The 22,781-nt window shown below is 37.8% G+C and overlaps 2 protein-coding genes across 2 annotated transcripts in view; both read right to left on the bottom strand.

The window, feature by feature from the left end:
* Positions 1 to 22,781, bottom strand: part of LOC135214550 (uncharacterized) — a gene marked incomplete in the record, with an annotated part of 215,355 nt that overhangs the window by 38,815 nt on the left and 153,759 nt on the right.
* The window catches only part of LOC135218918 (kinetochore-associated protein 1-like), a gene marked incomplete at its 5' end in the record, with an annotated part of 70,819 nt that overhangs the window by 6,567 nt on the left and 41,471 nt on the right, over positions 1 to 22,781 (bottom strand). The window contains 1 exon segment of the mRNA XM_064255362.1: positions 8,967 to 9,100. Coding sequence (XP_064111432.1) covers positions 8,967 to 9,100 — 134 coding nt within the window.

Below are 22,781 nucleotides of genomic sequence, written 5' to 3'. Positions count from 1 at the left end.
CAGCCTCGTTTCACGGCCAGAAACAGCTCCGTTTCAGGGAATCCCTTCTCACCCCCACCCCCTACAAAGGAGGGGGGTAGGTTGGATGAAATCCCATTACAAACCATCTTAGGGGTCCCCACCATAACCCTGCCAAGTTTCATGCCCATCTGGCCAGCCGTTTGGCCGTGATTGAATGACAGACAGACAGACAGACATTATGCCCATTATTTTCAAAGTATTACGTTTGAAAGGCATAACAGGAAGAACACTTTGCAGTTGCTTTATGAAAGAATTGTTAGGAGAGGGTGGATAGCAAGATGGAAGATACTATGAATGGAGGTACAGTAACAGGAATGAAAGCTATGGGCCAAAGGGATGCTGCAACAAACCTTTAGTAATGCCTACAGTGCACCTCATGAGGTACACTGATGGCACTACCCCCTCTACGGGGTAAAGTGCCTTGAAAGCACTGATCCATAGGCTGGAAGAGAGAGAGGGTGTTGGGAGGGAGGAACTCGAGCTGGACTCCCTTGTAATAAAGATCAAGAGGGTGGCCACCAGCATTGTCCATTATTAGCAACACCTTGAACTCCATGTCAAGTCACCCAGGTATTGCCTAACTTGGGGAATGAAGCTTTGATCAGGCCTCGGGATTATGCATCCAGAAGGCCAGCAACAGCACCTTTATCTTAATTCTTGGTTGCCCTGGGGTTTGAAGCCTTGTAAATGAGGCCTGGTTTGAGGATAAAACCAGCCGCATTCCCACACATCTTTAAGTACCTTGAATCTGAAGTCTTTGACTTCCTCTTTCATAAGGTATGTCAGGGACGGCATCTTCTTCCAGAACAGGCCAGTCTCATCCGTATTGAACACTTGTTCTGGGCAGTATCCTTTTTCCTGGATTATTTTCTTGAAGGCCTCGGGATATTTTACAACCACCTCTTTATCAGCTGATGCAGCTTCTTCATGTAGGGAAACAAACTTTAGGTGGAACTGCTTCTGGAATCAGTGAATCATCCTTGGCTAACCTGGAAACCTTGGGGAGCTGATGATGGGGGCCGGTTGTGGCTCTTCCTCTTCATCATCTTTGTTGTTGTCTTCCGGCACAGGGTCATCAAAACCCAAGAATTCTAATTCCCCTTCTTCATTGCCTTCCAGTGCCTCTAGATTGCCGCCTTCCTCTTCCTCTAAGTTGCTGCCTTCCATAGCAGCTAATAGCTGCTGGTAGAGCTGTCACGCTTTTGCGCAAATGATGTTGGAGTCAAGGGGTATATTCTTCTCACAGCAGTCCTTGATCCAGTATACGAGTGCAGATTCCATTTTCACAATTGTTTTATCTCACACTTTTTCCGATTTCAGTTTCTTTTTCCTTAATGTATCAGACTGTGCTCTCATTAACATTAAAATGGCAGCCAACTGCGGCAAAACCTTTGCCCTCCTTACATATCAAGAACTTTCACCTTCTCGTTGAGCTGCATGACAGCCCTCTTTCTTTTATGTTCTTTGCCAAAAGCCTTAGAAGGAGCAGGGCACTTTTTAGGAGCTATTTTTGGCATAATTCACACATATATTTGGTGATAAGTAAAACACAGCTTTGCGAATACGTCAGCGTATATCAGTAACTTTCTATGCAGTGATGCTGATGAAGGATAGATGCAAGATACCCACAGCTGAATTGTAGTTCAATTTGTGAATTTTATCAATAAGAAAGATTATAAAATACATTTCATCATATCGATCTTGGAGGGGTTGTTCTTTACTGCCACAATGTCGTCATCAGTTTGCAGTTGTTCATTTCATCACTGCGACACACATTGTGGGATTTTTCATACCACTATATATTATGATTAGCCACTTTTCCCGAACCTCTAGCAGTCTGGCTCCTACTGACACAAGAAAGACTCTGCTTTCACTTTTGGGCACTGTCTTGGTTGAGCCCTTCTAAATGAACCTTACTGTGAATCGTATAATGGAACGTGTCCTAAATTAGTCTGGGTCTACTGGCCCGAAAGGGCTGCTGCTGTATGGGAGAGACCATACTGGGAGAAAAGGCAAGCAAATCTTTGGGACGCTTGGAGGGATGAGCCAACAGATCTTGCGTCGACTTCCTTTGAAGGTCAGACACAATTTCCTTAACAGTGTCCTGTGGGGAGAGGTGATTTTGGTCCAGGGGATAAAATAACAGAGCCAATTTCTGTCTCAGTGACTACCTTAGTGGTAAAAAAGCACCAGACCTCTCTCTTCTTTAGTACTCCCACTCGTAAGTAGTACTCCCAAAATGAAAAGAGGAAAGCTCTATAGAATCATAAGTGGACAATCTTCTTAGCTCGTTCCCACTGTCCAGTCAAGAAGCTAAAAACCTCAAAAAACGCTGAAGATATTTTTAAAAATTGTGGTCCAGTTCTTCTAACGACAAAATTATCTTCACTGATGAAAACCTCAGAGCGTTGAGAAGAGTGAACTAGAACAGAAAAGTCCCCTTGGGAGGAGGCAGCGGCTCCCAAAGGAGCTTCCCAGGTAATGGCAGATAAATACTACAGGCAAACCCTGCTTATTGGCGATCAGGTTTAACAGCACTTGTCTAGCAATGACAATAACAGGATTTTCGGTGCCAATATACGCCAATCCCCACATATCAGCATCAAGGAGGTTGAATGGGGTGGAGGTGCCCTACTCTCAGATTAGTGAAGCTGACCTGGTCAATGCGTGTAGGGCATAAAGCTTACTCACCTTACCTGCTGCGTGACCTACCAAAAAAATGGAAGCTCAGTTTAGTTCGAATAACTGTTTCAGAAGTACATAAGCTCTCATATTATTATTTTAAAGGATTCCTCAGTCGTGAGCTGCATATGGATGCACTCAAAGACTCGCCAAAACCTTAAATCCATTGATTACATTCCATTGGTAAGAATTGTGTAGGCTATATTTATTGCACATTTTTCTTACACCATGGAGGCAAAGAACCAGCACACCGATAATCAGACAAACCCTATATGAAAATTTACATTTCATCTTTTTTTCTCATATTCATTATAAAGACAGTGAAGAGACAATATGTCAATTGCACAAAAAAACAAGCAGTACACATTTTCAATTGGTAATTTACATTGGTGCTATGTTTACCTACCTCAGTCACTTGTGACACACTGCCCTGCATCTTGCACTAAGTGGTGATGTCAAGTACAGTATCATATTTCGACATTATAGCAGCAGCATCTAGATTCTTACTTTCAGTTGTTACACAATGTTATATTTTGTAAAAGCAGTAGCAACGATGAAATAGTCATTTATAAGATATATCATTTACATTAAAAACATTATATTATCTTTGTAAGCAAGTACACACATGCTCAGAACTGTACAAGTTAAATTAACTTTTTTTATGTTTTGGTTTGCAGTTTTCCAAAAGATGAGGATCTTAGAAAAAAAAAAAGGGTTCAAGGCAATGTGCTTAAATCGAAAACTCATTGATGCTCTAGCTCAGGTATGAAGGGTTCGCCCACAGGTAGACGTCGACTAAACGCCACTGGAAAGGCATTGAAGTGAGTGATGTGCAGTTGTTGTCAGACTCGGATGTGCCATGGCCAGATAAAAAGGCGATAAGTTTGGAGTGGTTCAGTGTCACGCCCATTGAAAAGAAGAGCTTTTTTTCCTGTGAAGAAGTCAAAGGAGCAGTGGAGTCCCCAGCCATCCTGCAGTTTTGCACCTGCTCTAGATTTTCAGGAGCCTTATCAGTCATCAAAGAACGTTTTGCCGTTTGGAGACAGGAGATTGCACGCTGAAAAACAAACGCATTTTCTCACTATCGACTCCCCTCACGTTGTGTCGAAAGGAGTTTTGACTCGCTCGCCTCTCATGGCTCGTAGATCTTTGTCTTTACAGAAGAGCCATTTGACTGTGACTTCGACTAAGGAAGTAGAGAAGACTTGTACGCAAGAGATGATGTTCAGTTGGGTCCCTTCAAGCAACAGCTTCAGGAATTATTGGGTTTTCTGAAGGAAGCGACAACCCCTCAAGTAAAGGAAGATAGGGCTTCGTAAGTTTTTTTTTGGAAAACGAAGATACAGACGAGTCAAAATCTTCGTTCGCTTATTCCAGTATGTTAAGGTACCTTCTGGTAACATACCCAGATTGTTTTGAGCTTGCGTTTCCTTCGTCGATGTTTGTAAAAGAAAGGAAAGCGCCGTCTACAGGATTGCCAAAGCAGGTCCTGTCTCAGTCGACAAAGAGAGCTTTCAAGGAAGCAGATGAATGGCTGGCAAAGAAACAAGATTTCAGCAAGCCTCTCTCGCCTACCCCCCTTCGAAGTTGCAAAATAAGGCATACAAGTTCTATGCGACAGGAGAAATTCCTTCCTTGGGAGTGTGTGCCTCCTCTCAAGGGGGCTTTCCAGTGGCGTTTAGTCGACGACCGTGAATAGCCAGGTTCGACCGAGTCGATGACTACTTGTGGGCAAAGCCCTCCAGTCTCCCTTCGACCTCCGGTATATCTCTCCCATGTGCAGGGGAGCGAGACAGTGACCTTCATCTAGGAGAACTGGGGGGACATGTAGCCATCTCCTCGGACACAGCACGCAGATGTCGCACAACACTGCACTTATCACTCGCACTTTTCTCCACGAAAGTGCAGAAGGACAAAACTGAATCCATACGGCAATGGTGTTAGGATTGGAAGCTATGGCTACCTGGACAGGAGTCATAGGTAAAGAAGTAGGAGGGGCTATCAATCTGAGAGATATTCAATAAAAGAGGTGAAGAAAAAACAGACCTCTTTGTCTCTAAAGGCAAAGGAATTGATTTAATACTAGGCTTATTACCTGCTCTAATGGCTGCCTTCCTCTTTCTATCTATCCTTCTCCATTTTATCTAAATGAGCTGAAAAAATCTTCCACCCTTGCTCATCTATATCTTGACATTCGTTACATGTCAAGTCCCTACTGCAAAGCTGTCCCCTACATTTAACACACCTCGTGTGCGGATCGAAACACAACTTAGGGATTGATAGTTTTGCAGCGATGATCGCTGCAAAACCTAACAGATGACAAACTAGAGTCCGACATGATAAGCTAATTCCTAGATGACTGGAAGCTAACAAAACTGCTAATTGGCAAAATACAACCAAGAAATTGTATATCACCAAACAAACTAAATCCAAATAGCGACAATAGTTGACTGCAAACAAAAAAACTCCAGGTGTTACCCCGTGAGCGACAGAAAACGAACTGACGGTAGTTAGCTCAGCAATATCGGAGAATCCCAAAAGTGAGCAGAACTTGTATCACCTACATGAACAATAACAGCGCCATTGGCGCCAGGAAATTTGAATTTTCAACTGCCAGGTAAGAAAGCTTACAACTATGTAATTGTTTGGGAAGTCACTTATGTGAAAATAACCTTTCCATTTCACTTATATAAGGATAACTAGAGAATTTTTATGGTAGATGTATATGTTCATTAATATTTTCAAATAATAATAATAATATAAATATAATTTCAAATTAAAATTCTTCCCTTTGTCTTTCTCTGTAACCATTTCCCTACCTTCTCTCAACTCCAGAGAAGCTCGGAACTTGGGAAACTGTCAAATATGTCAAGTAATGTGACAGGGTAGGGGAGCAGTGCCAATTAATGGTCAACGATTTTAATGGTTTTTATGCAGTTTCTCTCTCCCTCTCTCTCTCTCTCTCTTACTGAGATAAGATCATTTTTATGGTACTTGTATGTAATAAGTTTATTATTAATATTTTCCAATAATAATACAGTAGTACCTCGAGATACGAAAGGCTCAACTTACGAAAAATCCAAGTTACGAAAGCCAATGCGAAAAATTTTACTGCTCTACATACGAAAAGTTTTCAAGATACGAAAGGTTGTTGCTGTAAAGTCCCGAGATTTGCCCGGACCACCGAGAACAATTCTAAAACTCCCGCGCCGCCAACTGAGTAAACTCGCCACCATCCTCCCGCTCTCCCATTGGTTCCTGATGCTAGTCACCCCATAAGGTCCTGCTCTCCTATTGGTCAGCATCTACCCCTTGTGCTTTAAGTATTCTATTGGTAAAAGGTTGCTGTAAATTGAAAAACTTATTCATGCAATACATTTAATAAAGAAAACATTAGGTAAAGATAGAATAAAGAATAGAAATAAATGGTTATTATACTGTTTGGTAGTTTCAGTAGTTGAAGAGAGATAATGAAAATTTATGGCTTACTGTGTAAAAGTGATTGCTTAGCGATCGTTCGATACTCGTAAGTGCTGGATGTAAACAGACGTTTGGAAGCTTTTTTTTGTTTTTTTATTATAGTTAATGGTTACTTAATAATGATTTGAAATGAGTACATGCAATATATTTAATAAAAAAAATTTGTGAATTAGATATCATAAAAAAGAATAGTAAAAAAATCAAATCAACTGCCAACAAATACGTATTTTTTAGAATTCTTCTGTTTTATTATTACGTTACGTATGCACATGTTTCATTATAGCTGTCAGTAACTCGGTATCTTTATTAGGTAAAGATAGAATAAGAATAGAAATGAAATGGTTGGTGGTTTCATTAGTTGAAGAGAGATACTAATGACAATTTTATGGCTTACTGTGCCTAGGCTGGAAAAATGATTGCTTGGCGCTCGTTCGATACTCTAAGAACAGGTAAGAGCTGGATGTAAACTATCGATCGGAAGGTTTGTTTTTTGTTTGTTTGTGTATTATAGTTAATGATTAATTAATAATTATTTGAAATGAGTACATACTGATTATTTATACATTTTATTGGCATATTCTAAGCTTTTAGCTCTTAGGTTTAGATGTCAGAATCATAGACTAGGCTACAGTAGCAACCGCTAACGTAGGCTAGGCTTATTGCTAAGGGACATAAGCTAAAGTCCTAATATATGCAGTAAAAATGGGTTGAATATTACATGCAGTTGAATATTACTCAAGTATGTACAGTATTTTGCCTTTTTGGAGTCATATTTCTTCCGTCGTAACCCTAGAACATGTGTTTTAGGCCTGGAAATATAATTTACTGGGGTGTTTTTGGAGGGCTTGGAACGGATTAGCCATTTTACATGTAAAATGTGTTCCAAGTTACGAAAAACTCATAATATGAAGGCCGTCTCGGAACGGATTAATTTCGTATCTCGAGGTACCAGACTATATGTATATTATTCCATTTCACTCTTTTAAATACTGTAAGGACAACTCTCTCTCTCTCTCTCTCATATACATGTCATAGTGGTAACTCTCTCTTGGCTGCAAGTGTTAAAAGTATGTATGTATGTACATATATACCTTTAAGGGTACTAATGTTTAAGGTTACTTTGAAATTATATTAATACAATCTCTAAGATTAATACAGTAACATGATAATAATTAAGGTAAATTTGATGTAGGATGTTACATAAGGTATACACTTGGTGTTTATTTCTTCCTTCTTTTATCTCTCTCTTTCTCACTCTGTCATGTTTCAGGTGACTGAAATTATATTAATGATACCAATTCAATGGTATATTTGATGTAGGATGATACTTTAAGTACACATTTGGTATTTGAACTTGCAAGATAGGCAGATATAAGCATTTTCAAAGGGGATTTCTAACTATTCGCAGGTTCAAGCTATTCACGGGGGTGTCTGGTACCCAGCCCCCGCATATACGGGGAGAACACTGTACTACACTTGTCTACATTTTCCTTCTCTAAATGCATAACTGTCATAGAAGGAACTTGTTTGGACTTATCCAAATTTAACTGTATGTCCAAGAGTTAACACAAAGTACACAACTGACTTTGGTTCTGTTTCTACCTTGCTGCTGTTTGTGCTAATATCTAGTTCTCCAGATATCTACTAACTCTTAAAACCAATGGAAGTACCTAAAATATTACTGGCATCAAAGTCACAGTAAAGATCTGCAGGGTCTTCACTAATCTGAAACAAAGGCTCATAACCAAGACATTTGTCTTTCAAACAATGCAAGGAATATCCTGGACAATGGGTGGATTTGGATATGGAAACAGACATCCTCAGGATTTATGGAAGTTTCCCTTCTTATTGCTGACCTGACCAACTCTTAAAACCTATCATCCTGAAGAGGGCCATGTAGAAATTTGCCTCATGGATTGAGGGTGGTAATAGGGTACCACCCTGGTTGCCTATAAAAGCCCAGTGACCAGTTCAACACTTCTATTAGTGTTGCCCACTTGGAAATCATTTTCTGAAATGCCACATCCAGCCCATCTGTAAACAGCATTAAGACCCTTCAATCACCCATGGCTCTACACCTATCTCTTCTCAAGACCCAAAATTTCTTGAGACTAGTGGCCACCTCTTGAAAGTGTTGGCTATAGATGTGTGAAAGCTTTACGACTCATTATGTACAACCTGGAGAGCTCCCTGATAATATAATCCTTTCCCCTCTCAAAAAGGCAAGTGCAACCTTCTGGAAGGGGTGTACCTGGCAAGAATATAAGTTAACAAGGAGCATATGACAATTGATGTCTGACTGGTGAAGATGGGACCCTAGACTGTCTGAACCTACCACAGTACAAGATGGAAGAAGACTGTCTATAATAACTGGCGAGGGTGGATGGAAGTCTACTGACTGAAGAAATCAAATTTATGACTATGAGCTAACAAGGGAAAGTTATCAACAAAACAACTATCTATGCTCTCTTGATCCTGAGGATTTCATATACATATTAGATTTTCTATTTGTTCTCTCAGTTTTTAAGTTTATAAAATCAGTAAGCTATGAATGTCACAAAAATAACTAAAAAAAATACAAATCCTAAAATTTGAGCCTTTCCTTGCAAGTTACCACGATCTTTCAAAGAAAGACATTTTCATTTTTATGGATGACTTATGAACTAATAATGGAAAAGTTTGAAAGTAAACTGTGAATCCTGACAATTTTAGAAAACTTACATAAGACAAACGTGAGTTTCCAATGAAACACATTGATGACTTCAAATGTTCATGTGACTCACCCAGTGGTTAAAAGATGAAAAGCCCTCCAAAAATATGCATCAGATCGTGACAGGTGCTTGTAAGCTGCTACAACTTGTAAGGCATCCTCCATGATTGTATCACCGTCCCGATTCACAATATTTCTCAGCATTACCTGGAAGAAATTACTCTAATTGATTTCAGGCTTTTAAGTAAAAAAAAAAAAAATATTAAAAGGCAAGAGGAAAAACCAAGGAGTACTCACCCAAAACTATGAAAGGATAGGTCAGTTAAGTCTGACCAATTCAAAAATGGAATAATACTATACACATATATGTACTTCGAAGAGGATTCTTTAAATGAAGATTACCACAATCCAACAGCTGGCTTAAGGGGACCGTCCGCTATGGCGGATGACATGTCAACTTGAAAAAATCAAAATCGAGTTATTACTTGTATCTATGCAAAAACATGCCATCTATGCTTTCCAGAAGTTTCAGCCAATTATTTTCACAAATAATGAAGATATAGCGGTTTTTAAATATGACGTCACCGTAACCGCATCGTCTGTATGACTGAGTTTGACAGGATCGTTTTTGCGTGTTTATTTTTGCATATATACAGCGATTTTTTCAGATTTTTTTTTGAAATTCTCATACATCTGGTAGCAATGAAAGGCAGTGTGAGAGCTACTCAGAGAGGCTGTTGTCTCGACTGAGAGAATGACTCAGTTACTCCACAGACTTCTAAGGAGTTGCACGCACTTGCGTTTGGATACGAGTTATTTACATTGTCTTTATAACTTCTCAGTGAACTTCTAGCAATGCCGAAGTTATCTACGATGAAGAAGAGTACTAAGCAACTAAGGCTAACGAAATTAGCGAAGGCCAGGAGTGTGCTGAAAGAAACTTCACTGTTATCAGCTCCCCCATTGTCTCGAGTCGACCCGTCCGCATCATTAGCGCGTGTCACCCCACCAACATCAGCCTCCGAGAGTGAAAGTGACCGTGCTAGCCCGAGGCCTTCAACCTCACATGTTGTAAGTGAGGCTTCAATTTCACTGCCAGTCGCTGATCATATTATTGAAGTGGATGAAAGTGATATAATTGATTACGACGAAAAATTTATAATTTCAAGAAGACAACTAGAAGCTCTTATGGGAAATGTGATGTGCAGAAAACGAACATGTAGACAGAAAGTCAGTGTAAATGCAAAGAGAGACAGATGGGATTCAACTTTTCGTGTATATTGTGATGGTTGTCAAAAGAACATTACCCACATCCCCCCAACGAGTCACGGGGAGGGAACGCATCATAAATTTGGTGAAACAAATTTGCAAGAAGTTTATCATTCACTCATTACTGGTGTAGGACGAGCAGGTCTAAACAAAATGGGAGGATTTTTTTGTGAACCTATGTCAGCTGGATCTTATACGAGACACAGTGAGTATCTTTACAAAAAAATGGAAACTCATTACAGTGATATGCAAAAACAGGCGTATGACTATGTGAGGAATTATTACATAGAAAATGAACTGGCAAAACCTGACGAAAATGGTGTGATCGATATTGATGTTTCGTTTGATGGAACTTGGTTATCAAGGGGTCATAAGTCACACGTAGGTGTAGGTTTTGTAATTGATGTATTCACCGGGAAAGTGCTTGATTGTGAAGTTTTGTGTAACTTTTGTAAAATATGTGAGGAAGGAAAAGAGCAAGCACATAAATGCAATAAAAACTATGATGGAAAATCTGGCGCCATGGAAGCAGAAGAAGCAAGGAGAATTTGGATGAGATCATTGAACCTCGGTTTTAGATACAAGACATTTGTTGGTGATGGTGACTCTAGCGCCTACAATGCATTGTGTGAACTAAATAACGGCAAAGGGCCATATGAAGGTGTCAAAATAAACAAAGAAGAGTGCATTTGTCATGCCCAAAAGAGAATGGGCCACAGGCTCATGAAAGTAAAATCCGAAGTAAGTGAATATATAACTACAAAAAGTGGCAAACAAATGAAAAGAAGTTTATTATCAGGAAAAAACAAAATGACTCAAGTTATTATAAATAATATTCAAGCGTATTATGGTATGGCAATTAGAAATAATGTGAATACAACAGTAGATCAGATGCGAAAAGCTGTTTGGGCTATTTATTTTCACATGACATCTGATGATGAACATCCAGCACATCATATGTGCCCTGTTGGCCCTGAATCCTGGTGTTTCTACAATAAAGCCATTGCCAAAAAAGAAGAGATACCATCGCATAAAACAAGGAAAAATCACCTTTCAGGAATACCTTACGAGCTTCGCACACACATAAGAAGTGTTTTCAATAGTTTGTCTGACCCCCAACTATTGCAAAGATGCCTGCATGGCTGGACTCAAAATCCAAATGAATCACTGCATTCCCGGCTTTGGATGAAATGCCCCAAGCATAAGTTTTTTGGCCTGTTTAGAGTGAAATTTGGATCAAGATTGACAATTTTAGAAAATAATTTTGGATACTTGCATAGCAACTTGATGGTAAAGTTATTTGGAAAAAGCCCTGATATAGACACGTCACTTACAATTTATAACAAAGAAAGAACGAGAAGTAAGCAGAAAGCTAAAACAATAAGCAAGAAGAGAGAGAACGATGAAAAAGAGTACAACGCTGGAGCATTCTAACAAAACCCTGGCAACAATGAGGGAGCTGGCAACTCCTGATACCCATACACTAAGTATATTTGTATGCTTAGGGTATTAATACCCCTTTTAGGGGGGGGACCAGGAGCCTTGATGAAGAAATCAACAATAAAAGTACAAATAAGGTAATTATAATAATGTTATTTTGACTTTTCTAAGAGAAAAGCGAAAATTTACATAGCAAATCTTTGGGAGCTCATAACTCAAAAACATACTTATGCGCATGTCGGTAAAAATTACTCGGTTATTTATTATCCAATTTTAGAGAGAAAGATATCATTGGAAAGAGGAATAAAAATCCCATAATTCTGTGTGACAGAATTTTGATATCTTTCTTTCTTTTTTTTTTAGATTTTTTTGAGTGTCTAGACTAAAAAAAAAAAAAAAAACAAAAAAAAAATTCATAAAAAAAAAAATCAAAATTCTGTCACACAGAATTGTTCCTTATATAAAGAAGTTTTTATGGTATGATTTTCAATACAATTGATGCCATATTAGCGGAGAAATCTCTACCAACTATTTTTTCAAAAATCATAATTTTTGCTAATAAAACTGAAAGTTTTTGCTCAAATGACTTGAAATTTTTATATGATGAAGGTATTATATATATCTAAAACATATATGAAAATTATGTATTTTGCGTAATAAATAAAAAAAATAGACATCATAGCGGACGGTCCCTTAATATAAGCTGTTATTTTCAAATTCATCATTCTCCAAAACCTGCCATTTCCTGTTGATATGGTTTTCATAGATGGCAGTATATCACTTGTTGGAACAGACATAAGTGATCTATTTATAGTGACTGTAGCTTTGCTGCTTTGACAGCATTAGCATTTCCTTAATGACTATACATGCATGGAACAAATATATTTCAGCATTTAAACTGGCTTCCTAGTATAGTAATAATCTTTTGTTTGTGCCAAAAAAACACCTTTTTTTTACATAAAAGATGTTATTACAAATGTTTATCTCTTCCTTGAATTATTATCTGAAGCATTCATCATGTACTGCTATTCGTTGAATGCATATAGTATACTATGTAAACACGACAGGAATTTCCTGGAAGAATAATATTTTACTCCTATGTCTTCCATGTTTACAGTTAACCATTATATGCAAAAGATTTTTTTTCACTTTTGTTATTGATTTCTAAATGCATACATTTCTTATGTTATAGCCTCTTATACATCTTTTAACGCTAAAATCCCATACATATTAAACAATTTTGATGTGTGGGGACCTTGAAATACTGGAATTCTCACAATGTTGATTTTTTACTTGTTTTATTTCTAAGGAGGGTCAGCCATAGCAGACTTCAATACTACATGAATATTCATAGTCTAGTGTTCTTTTCCCTAAGTACAGGGCAGTCCCCAGGTTACGACGGGGGTTCCCTTCTTGAGACGCATTGTTAAGTCGAAAATCGTCATAAGCCGGAACATCGTAAAAATTTTAAGAAAACCTTACTTTTGATGCTTTGGGTGCATTGAAAACTATGTAAACTGCATTCTTATTGCATTTTTCATAGAAAAAACTTCAAATATTGATTATTTTGCAATTTTGGAGTCCTATTTCTTCTGCCAGATCAACATTGTAGATGACATGACCCTGGAACATGCGCCGTAAACCTGGAAATAATATCTGATAAATATAATTGAAAAGCGTTGTAACCTCGGAACGTTGTAAGCCGAAGCCATCGTAAGCCAGGGACTACGTAAATATATTTAGGTCGAGATGTCAACTAGAAGTAGTTTACAATTTATGTACATCACATACTAAATTTACTGTATAGTACCATGAAATAACCTAGTTTTCATTAAAATAAAATGCTTACTTTTATTTATGAATAAATATCTTTTGTTTGTTTCTTAAGGAAAATTAAATTACAGGCAGTCCCCAGTTATCAGCAGATTTGGCTATTGGCAATCTGGAAATCTGGTTTTATGGCGCTTGTCTAGTGCCATAAAATCAGCAATTTATGGTACCATAACGGGCCGAGTTCTGGTTAATGGCACCTTATGGTGCAATAAGGGTGCTTATGGCATGCCATAAACACCATAAGGGTGCTTATGGAGCCATAAATTGCCACGTTTCGTTTCGTGGCAGTTTTTGCTTATCTGCACACCCATGGGAATGTAGTCCCCTTCGAAAACCAGGGACTGCCTGTAGACTCGGTTACATGATTAACTTATATCACAACTGAGTTTGCAGCCTTGTTACTCTTTACTGACTAAACTTACACTCCAGACATGAAATGCAACATTTTATGACCACCTCTTCAAAACTTCCAATTGTTTTTTTTTTCTGACACCCATCTCTCTGTTCCATTAACCTTTTAACGCCGATTGGTTGTATTAAACGTCAATATAAATTGTCTGTTGGGTGCTGATTGGACGTATGGTACGTTGATATAAAATTTTTTTTTTTTTTTTTAATTCGTGGAAAAATAGTTATAGGCCTACTAGGCGAAAACTTTTGAATCACGCGCCTTGGGGGATGCTGGGAGCTCATGGATCAAGGTGTTGTTTTGTTTACAATCGTTACCCAGGGGCGCAAGCGCAAATTTCTTTCTTCTCGCACTAAAAACTATCAGGGACACATCTTGGAAATTATTTCGTCACTTTGACAAAATTTTTGCACCATTCTATATTAGCCGTTACAAACCTAGCCACCTGGGGGCAAACAAGTCCTTATGGGTGCCGGTCCCAAGCCCGGATAAATAGGGAGGGTTGGTGTCAGGAAGGGCATCCGGCTGTAAAAATCTGTGCCAAAACCAAAAAAAATGGAATGAGCCGAAATAGGAAAGAGGTAATGCTAGGGCGTACTCCGTAAACGACGCACAGAGACATCGCCCTAAACTCTGTGGTAAGGCGAGGGCTACTGCATCAGAGCGGGTGCAGCTAAAGAAGCGAGCTCACCATTGGGTTTAGAGTATGTCGGCTAAATGTTGGGTCATGACTGGGAGAGGTAGAGAATTGGCTGACTTGATGAGAGAAAAGAAAGTACTAGATGTTATGTGTGTGCAAGAAATGCGGTGGAAAGGAAATAAAGCTAAAGAGTTGGGAGATGGATATAAGCTATATTATAGTGGAGCAAATAAACAAGGTAGAAATGGAGTTGGCATAGTACTGTCTAGTGAACTGAAGAACTCGGTAATAGAAGTGCATAGAAAGAATGACCGTATCATCAGATTGAAGATATGTTATGGAGGAGAGATTCTGAATATTATAAGCGTATATGCACCACAAGTTGGTTGCACAGAAGAAGAAAAGGGAAATTTTTGGAGAGACATGGATGGAATAATGCAAGAACTGGAAGAGCATGAGAGGGTGATATTTGGGGCAGATTTGAATGGCCATGTCGGAAGTGAAAATGAGGCGATTGGGCGGGTGCATGGGGGCCATGGAATTGGGGAGAAACCCAGAAGGAGAGAGTGTAGTGGACTTGCTGTGTCATTCGACATGGCAATAGTAAACACATTCTTTACCCTTAAATGCCGACTGGACATATTTTACGTTGACATTTTTTGTCTCTCGGGTGCCGGCTGGACGTATTTTACGTTGACATACAAAAGTTTTTTTTAAATTCGCGGAAAAATACTTTTAGGCCTACCAGCCAAAACTCTTGAATCACGCGCCTTGGGGGATGCTGGGAGTCACGGATCAAGGGTGTTGTTTTTTGTTTTACAATCGTTACGCAGGCACGCAAGCGCGAATTTCTTTCTTGCCGCACTAAAAAGTATCTGTGACATCTCGGAAATTATTTCGTCACTTTGACATAATTTTTGTACCATTTCAAATTAGCCGTTACATGAAGTATTATATATGAAAATGTGGCGGCATTTTTTAATGTAGAATACAATAAAAATAATTGAAGGTTATAGCTTTTCTCATTTTGAAATATTTGCATATAAATCACAATAAATAGAAAAAAAAAACCACATTCGGTCAACTTTGACTCTACCGAAATGGTCGAAAAACGCAATTGTAAGCTAAAACTCTTACAGTCTAGTAATATTCAGTCATTTATCTTTCATCTTGATACAAATTCCAAGTCTCTAGCACAATATTTAGATTTATGGTGAATTTAAAAAAAAAAAAAAAAAACTTTCCTTCCCCTCCGCGCGCGGATTCTCCGCCACAAATCTCTGAAATGCGTACGTCCCATTCTCGGAATATTTGCTCAGTTTTCATATTAGGCATTTCATAGAGTTTTATATATGAAAATGTGCGCAATTTCATTTAGAATAAAACGAAAAATATTTGAAGGTTTGAGCTTTTCTAATTTCCAAAATAATTGCATATAAAAAAATATATATAAAAAAATTCGACATTCGGTCAACTTTAACTCGTCAGATATGGTCAAAAAACTGCAATTGTAAGCTAATACACTTACAGTATAATAATATCCAATCATTCTGGTTCTTCATTTTGAAAGAAATGGAACGTCTCAAGGCAATATTTAGATTTATGGTGAATTTTTGAAAAAAAGAAAAAAAATATTTGTTTACGTCTGCGCATTACGAATTCATGCATTATTTTGTGATAATATTTTCTCTGTGTTGCTTTTATCATTTTACATATGTTATATACCAAAATGATCGCAATTTAGTGTACATTACAAAAAAAAAATGTAACTTGTTACCTTTAACCGTTTTGCGCACAGCGCGATTTGAATACAATTATATATGAAATTTCGTTTTTGCGCTATCATATATCACATTACTTATATATGATAATGATAATTTTTTTAATTTCTGATGGTTGCATACTAAACTTCAGCCAATGACAAAACAAGGAGCCAAAAATGAACTCTTAATCTTGAAAACTAAGCGCGCTGTGATTTTTTGAAAAAAATATTTTTTCCGCTTCCGCGCTCACTCCAAAAGACCTCTGGCACACGGGAGACAATTTTTATTTTACAGCTTCGGCGTTTAAGGGTTAAGAAGAAAAGGGAACACCTAATAAGATATAGGAGTGGGGGAAGATTCTCCCAGATAGACTACTTCTTGTATAAAAGGATAAATCTGGTGGAGGTCAAGAACTGCAAAGTTATTCCAGGCGACCATGTAGCCCCCCAACACAGACTGCTATGTATGGACTTGAAGTTAAAAAGGGAAAGAAAAACCAAATCTAAAGGGATAAAGAAAATTAAATGGTACAAATTAGAGAAGGAAGGGGATAAGAAGAGGGAGTTTAAGAGGAGGGTTTTGGAGGATATTGATATAGGGATTGAAGATGTTCAAGAATGGTGGGCACGAAATGCAGCAATAATGAGAAGGCATGGAAAGGAGCTGCTAGGAGAGACATCTGGTATCATATGGGAAGAAAAGGAGAGTTGGTGGTGGGATGAAGACATTGAGAAAGTAGTAAAAGATAAGAAGGAGGCAAAGAAAAGATGGGAAGAGTCACAGTCAGTGGAAGACAGAGATAGGTTCAGAGAGAAAAACAAGGTGGTAGCCTAAGCTAAAGCAAAGTCGTATGATGATGTGTATAAAGAGCTGGGGACAAAGGAAGGATTAAAGAAGATGATCAAGCTATCAAAGGCTAGAAATAAGAGCACCAAAGATATTACACCTATCAAACAAATAAAAGGATCAAGATGGTGTAGTACTTAGAAAGGAGGAAGACATTGTGAAGAGATGGAAAGAATATTTTGAAGTTGTTAAATGAAGAAAATAATAGACTAATAAGAGAGGATGGGCAAGTGAACATTGGCATGGTAATGAGGTTTTCTAGGCAAGAGGTACTAAATGCACTGAAGAAGATGAAGAATGGGAAGGCAACCGGACCAGACATGATTCCAGTGGAAGCATGGAAAGCATTAGGAGATGAAGGAGTGGATATACTGTACGATCTTATGATAAAGATCCTTGAACAGGAAAAGATACCAAATGAGTGGCGTGGGAGTATATTGATCCCAATTTTTAAAGGGAAAGGCGATGTCCAAGAGTGTGGTAATTATAGGGGCATTAAATTGATGCCCCACACTTTGAAGCTGGAAAGGATGATAGATGCTAGACTGAGAGAAGAAGTACAACTAGGTAAAGAGCAGATGGGATTTATGAAGGGAAGGGGAACAACAGATGGTATATTTTGTCTGAGGCAAATAATGGAGAAATTCGGGGAAAGACAAAGGGACCTACATATGGTATTCATTGACCTTGAAAAGGCTTATGACTGAGTCTCAAGACAAGAGGTATGGAGGAGTCTGAGGGAGAAGATGGTGCCAGAGAAGTATGTGCGATTGATACAAGAGATGTACCGAAACGTATTTACCAGAGTAAGGAGCAGTGTTGGGGAGACAGAAGGTTTTGAGGTGAGTAGGATTACACCAGGGGTCGGCTCTGAGCCCATTTATCTTTAACATAGTGATGGATGTTATAATAGAGGAAGTAAGGGAGACAGTACCATGGAACATATTGTATGCAGATGATATTGTTTGGTGTGCAGAGAGCAGGGAAGATCTGGAAGTGAAATTGGAAAGATGGAGACAAGTACTGGAGGACAGAGGAATGAGAAAATAAGTTAGATCTAAGACAGAATAGTATGTGTACCACCACTTAGGGGGATGATAGAGAAAGTATTCAGCTTGGTGTAGAGCAAATAAGGAGAGTTGATAAGTTTAAGTATTTGGGATCTTTTGTTAACACTGGAGGAAGTATGGAAGAAGAAGTAAAACATCGGGTACAGGCAGGCTGGAACAACTGGAGAGCGGCCTCTGGAGTTCTTTGTGACAAAAGAGTGCCGCTTAGGTTAAAAGGAAAATTTCAAAAGACGGTGGTAAGAACAGCAATGCTGTATGGTACGGAAAAGAGCAAGCATGAGAAAAACAGAGCAGAAGAAGATGGATGTGGCAGAAATGAGAATGCTTAGGTGGATGTCTGGGGTGACAAGAGAGGATAGGATCAGAAATGACTACATAAGGGGGTCGACTAATGTGGTGGAAGTATCAAAGAAAGTGCAGGAGGGGAGGCTGAGATGGTATGGACACCTGTTGAGGAGAGATGAGGACCACGCTGGGAGACATACTATGGGGGTGGAGGTGCAAGGAAGAAGAAGAAGAGGGAGACCAAGAAAGCGATGGAAGGACTGTGTGAGAGGAGAATTACATGAGAAGGGAATTGATGAGGCAGAAGCACAGGATAGAAATAGATGGAAACGGCTCATCCGAAACGGCGACCCCATATAAAAATGGGAACAAGCTGGGAAGAAGAAGAAGATATTAGCCGTTACATGGAGTATTATATATGAAAATGTGCGCAATTTCATGTACAATACAACAAAAAGCAACTCATGGTTGTAGCTTTTATCAGTTTTGAAATATTTTCATATAAATAACTATAAGTGCCAAAATTTCAACCTTCGGTCAACTTTGACTCTACCAAAATGGTCAAAAAAAGCAATTGTAAGCTAAAACTCTTATATTCTAGTAATATTCAATCATTTACCTTCATTTTGCAACAAATTGGAAGTCTCTAGCACAATATTGCGATTTATGGTGAATTTATGAAAAAAACTTTTTCCTTACGTCCGCGCAGTAACTTCCGAAAAATCATATTTTTTTTTTTCAGATTGTCGTAATGTTTGCACTATTTTAAATTAGCCAGTACATATACTTTTATATATGGAAATGTGCGCAATTTAATGTAGAATACAACTAAAAACAACCCATGGTTGTAGCTTTTATCAGTTTTGAAATATTTTCTTATAAATAACGGTAAGTGCCAAAATATCAACCTTTGCTCAACTTTAACTCGACCGAAATGGTCAAAAAACGCAATTGTAAGCTAAAACTCTTACATTCTAGTAATATTCAATCATATAGCTTTATTTTGCAACAAATTGGAAGTCACTAGCACAACAATTTTTTGATTTGATGGTGAATTTATGAAAAAAAAAAAAATTTCCTTACGTCCGCGCGGGAACTCTTCCGAAGAAAATCAGAAATTTTTTTGTCCGATTGCCGTAATGTTTGCACCATTTTAAATTAGCCGTTACATAGTTTTATATATGAAAATGTGCGCAATTTCATGTAGAATACAACAATAAACCACACATGGTTGTAGCTTTTATCAGTTTTGAGATATTTTTATATAAATAACGATAAGTCCCAAAATTTCAACCTTTGGTCAAATTTGACTCAACCGAAATAGTAGAAAAACGCAATTGTAAGCTAAAACTATTACATTCTAGTAATATTCATAATTTCCTTTTAGTTTTGCAATTTGCAACAAATTGGAAGTCACTAGCACAATATTTCGATTTATGGTGAATTTATGAAATAAACTTTTTCCTTACGTCCACACGGTAACTCTTCTGAAAAAATCATAAATTTTTTCGTCCAATTGTCGTAATGTTTGCACCATTTTAAATTAGCCGTTACATAAAGTTTTATATATGAAAATGTTCGCAATTTCATGTAAAATACAACAAAAAACAACCTATGGTTGTAGCTTTTATCAGTTTTGAAATATTTTCATATAAATAACAATAAATAGAAAAAATTTGTCCTTCGGTCAACTTTAACTCGACCGAAATGGTCGAAAACTGCAATTGTAAGCTACAACACTTACAGTCTAGTAATATTCAATCAATTACCTTCATTTTGCAACAAACGGGAAGTCTCTAGCACAATAATTTGATTTATGGTGAATTTTTGAAAACTGCTTTTTTCTACGCCCGCTCGTTACGAATTCATGCATCCTTTTGTGATAATATTTTCTCTGTGTTGCCTTGATCATTTTACAATGTGTTATATACCTAATTGATCGCAATTTAGTGTAAAATACAACGAAAAAAATTAACTTGTTAGCTTTAACCGTTTTGCTCACTGCGCGATTTGTATACAATTATATATGAAATATTTTTTTCGGGCTGTCATATATCCCAATATTTATATATGATAATGATATTTTTTTTAATTTTTTCATTTCTGATGTTGCATACTAAACTTTCAGGCATGACAAAAAAAGGAGCCAAACATGACTCTTAATCTTGAAACTAAGCGTGCTGTGATTTTTTGAAAAAAACAAAAAATTTTGTCCTATTCGGCGCTCACTCGCGAATGCCGCCGGCATACGGGAGACGATTTTTAAAATACCGCTTCAGCGTTTAAGGGTTAATTATTCCACGATTTACAAATACATCGGTTCTGCTCTTGTTTATTATTCAAGGCTGTGATAAAGGCAGTCCCCAGTTATTGGTGGGGGTTCCGTTCTCGGCCAGGTGCTGATAAGCGTAAACTACCATTAACTAAAACTTGGCCTTTTATGACACTCAGTTTTGGTTAATAGCACCGATAACCATTTAATGGCACCTCTATATATTATGGTGCCATAACTATGTATCATCAGCACCTTATGGCGTCGATAATCGAAACTCGGCCCGTTATGGCGCCATAAATTGCCGCTTTTATGGCAATAAACAAGCACCATAATACCAGGTCACCATTAACCAAGTCCGCCAATAACTGGGGACTGACTGTGCTCTTTTTCTTACTCTCCTTTCAATGCCAACTTCAAAACCCAGTATGTCAACAAAGTCAACAAATATTCTACCATCTCCATGGGTTACCTTCTGCCAAAGTGCTGTTCTCCTCCCAGGGGTAAGTACATAACAAAAACCAAAGCAAATTAACATCACCTAATACTGGCCAAAGTTAAAAACACACCACTACCCAACCAAAATTACAACTGGAGGGTACCCAACAATTCAATATGAAGGAAGGAAGGGAAGCTTCCCATGCTTCCTCACAAAACACCAGCCCAGCCACCGAAAATGGACCCCAAGTACTGCAATCATCAGATACTAATGTCTGCAGTGTGTCTTACACCTCCAAAAGGCCTTTGCAAAATTGAAGAGAGTCAAACTATGTTGAAAAGCCATGGAAGTGGCTATGGCTCTAATTTCATGAGCTCTCACTTTGCATATCAGAAAATGTCCTCTTGAGAGACAGGAATCAGCTTCTGTAATTAGATCATTATGGAAGTATGCCAGGGCATTCTTTGGCAGAGGTCTTAAGAGTTCTCACAGGACATAACACACACTCTTGGTCACTCAGACCTAAAATCTCCAAAAAACCCTTAACCCTTAAACGTCTATTGGACGTATTAAACGTTGACGAAAATTGTCTGTTGGGTGCTTAATTGACGTATGATATGTCGACGCAAGAAAGTTTTTTTAAAATTCGCGGATAAATAGTTATAGGCCTACTTGGTGAAAACTTTTGAATCACGCACCTTGAGGGATTTGTCACAAATCAAGCTGTTGTTTTGTTTACATGCATTACCCAGGCACACATGCGCGAATTCCTTTCTTCTCGCACTAAAAAGTGTCAGCGACACATCTCGGAAATTATTTTGTCACTTTGACAAATTTTGCACCATTTTATATTAGCTATTACATAGAGTTTTATATGGGAAAATGTGTGCAATTTCTTGTAGAATACAACAAAAAATAACAAATGGTTGTAGCTTTTATCAGTTTTGAAATATTTTCATATAAATAACGATAAGTGCCAAAATTTCAACCTTCGGTCAACTTTGACTCGACCGAAATGGTAAAGAAACAGAATTGTAAGCTAAAACTCTTATAGTATTCTAGTAATATTCAATAATTTACCTATTGTTTGCAACAAATTAGAAGTCTCTACCACAATATTTCGATTTATAGTGAATTTAAAAAAAAAACTTTTTCCTTGAGTCCGCGCGGTAACACTTCCGACAAAATAAGACATTTTTTCGTCCGTCTGACTGTCGTAATGTTTGCAGTTTTATATTAGCCGTTACATAAAGTTTTATATATGAAAATGTGCGCAATTTCATGTAGAATACAATGAAAACAACCCCTGGTTGTAGCTTTAATCAGTTATGAAATATTTTCATATAAATGATGATAAGTGCCAAAATTTCAACCTTCGGTCAACTGTTTTATATATGAAAATACTTGCAATTTTATGTAGAATACAACAAAAACCACACATGGTTGTAGCATTTATCAGTTTTGAAATATTTTCATATAAATAACGATAAGTGCCAAAATTTCAACCTTCGGTCAACTTTGACTCGACTGTAATGGTCGAAAAACACAATTGTAAGCTAAAACTATTACATTCTAGTAATATTCAATCATTTAACTTTATTTTGCAACAAATTAGAAGTTTC

Source organism: Macrobrachium nipponense, chromosome 19 (assembly GCF_015104395.2).
Source record: "Macrobrachium nipponense isolate FS-2020 chromosome 19, ASM1510439v2, whole genome shotgun sequence".
NCBI lineage: Eukaryota > Metazoa > Arthropoda > Malacostraca > Decapoda > Palaemonidae > Macrobrachium > Macrobrachium nipponense.
Note: the sequence above shows the minus strand (reverse complement) of the source record. Positions and strands in the feature narration are given on the sequence as shown.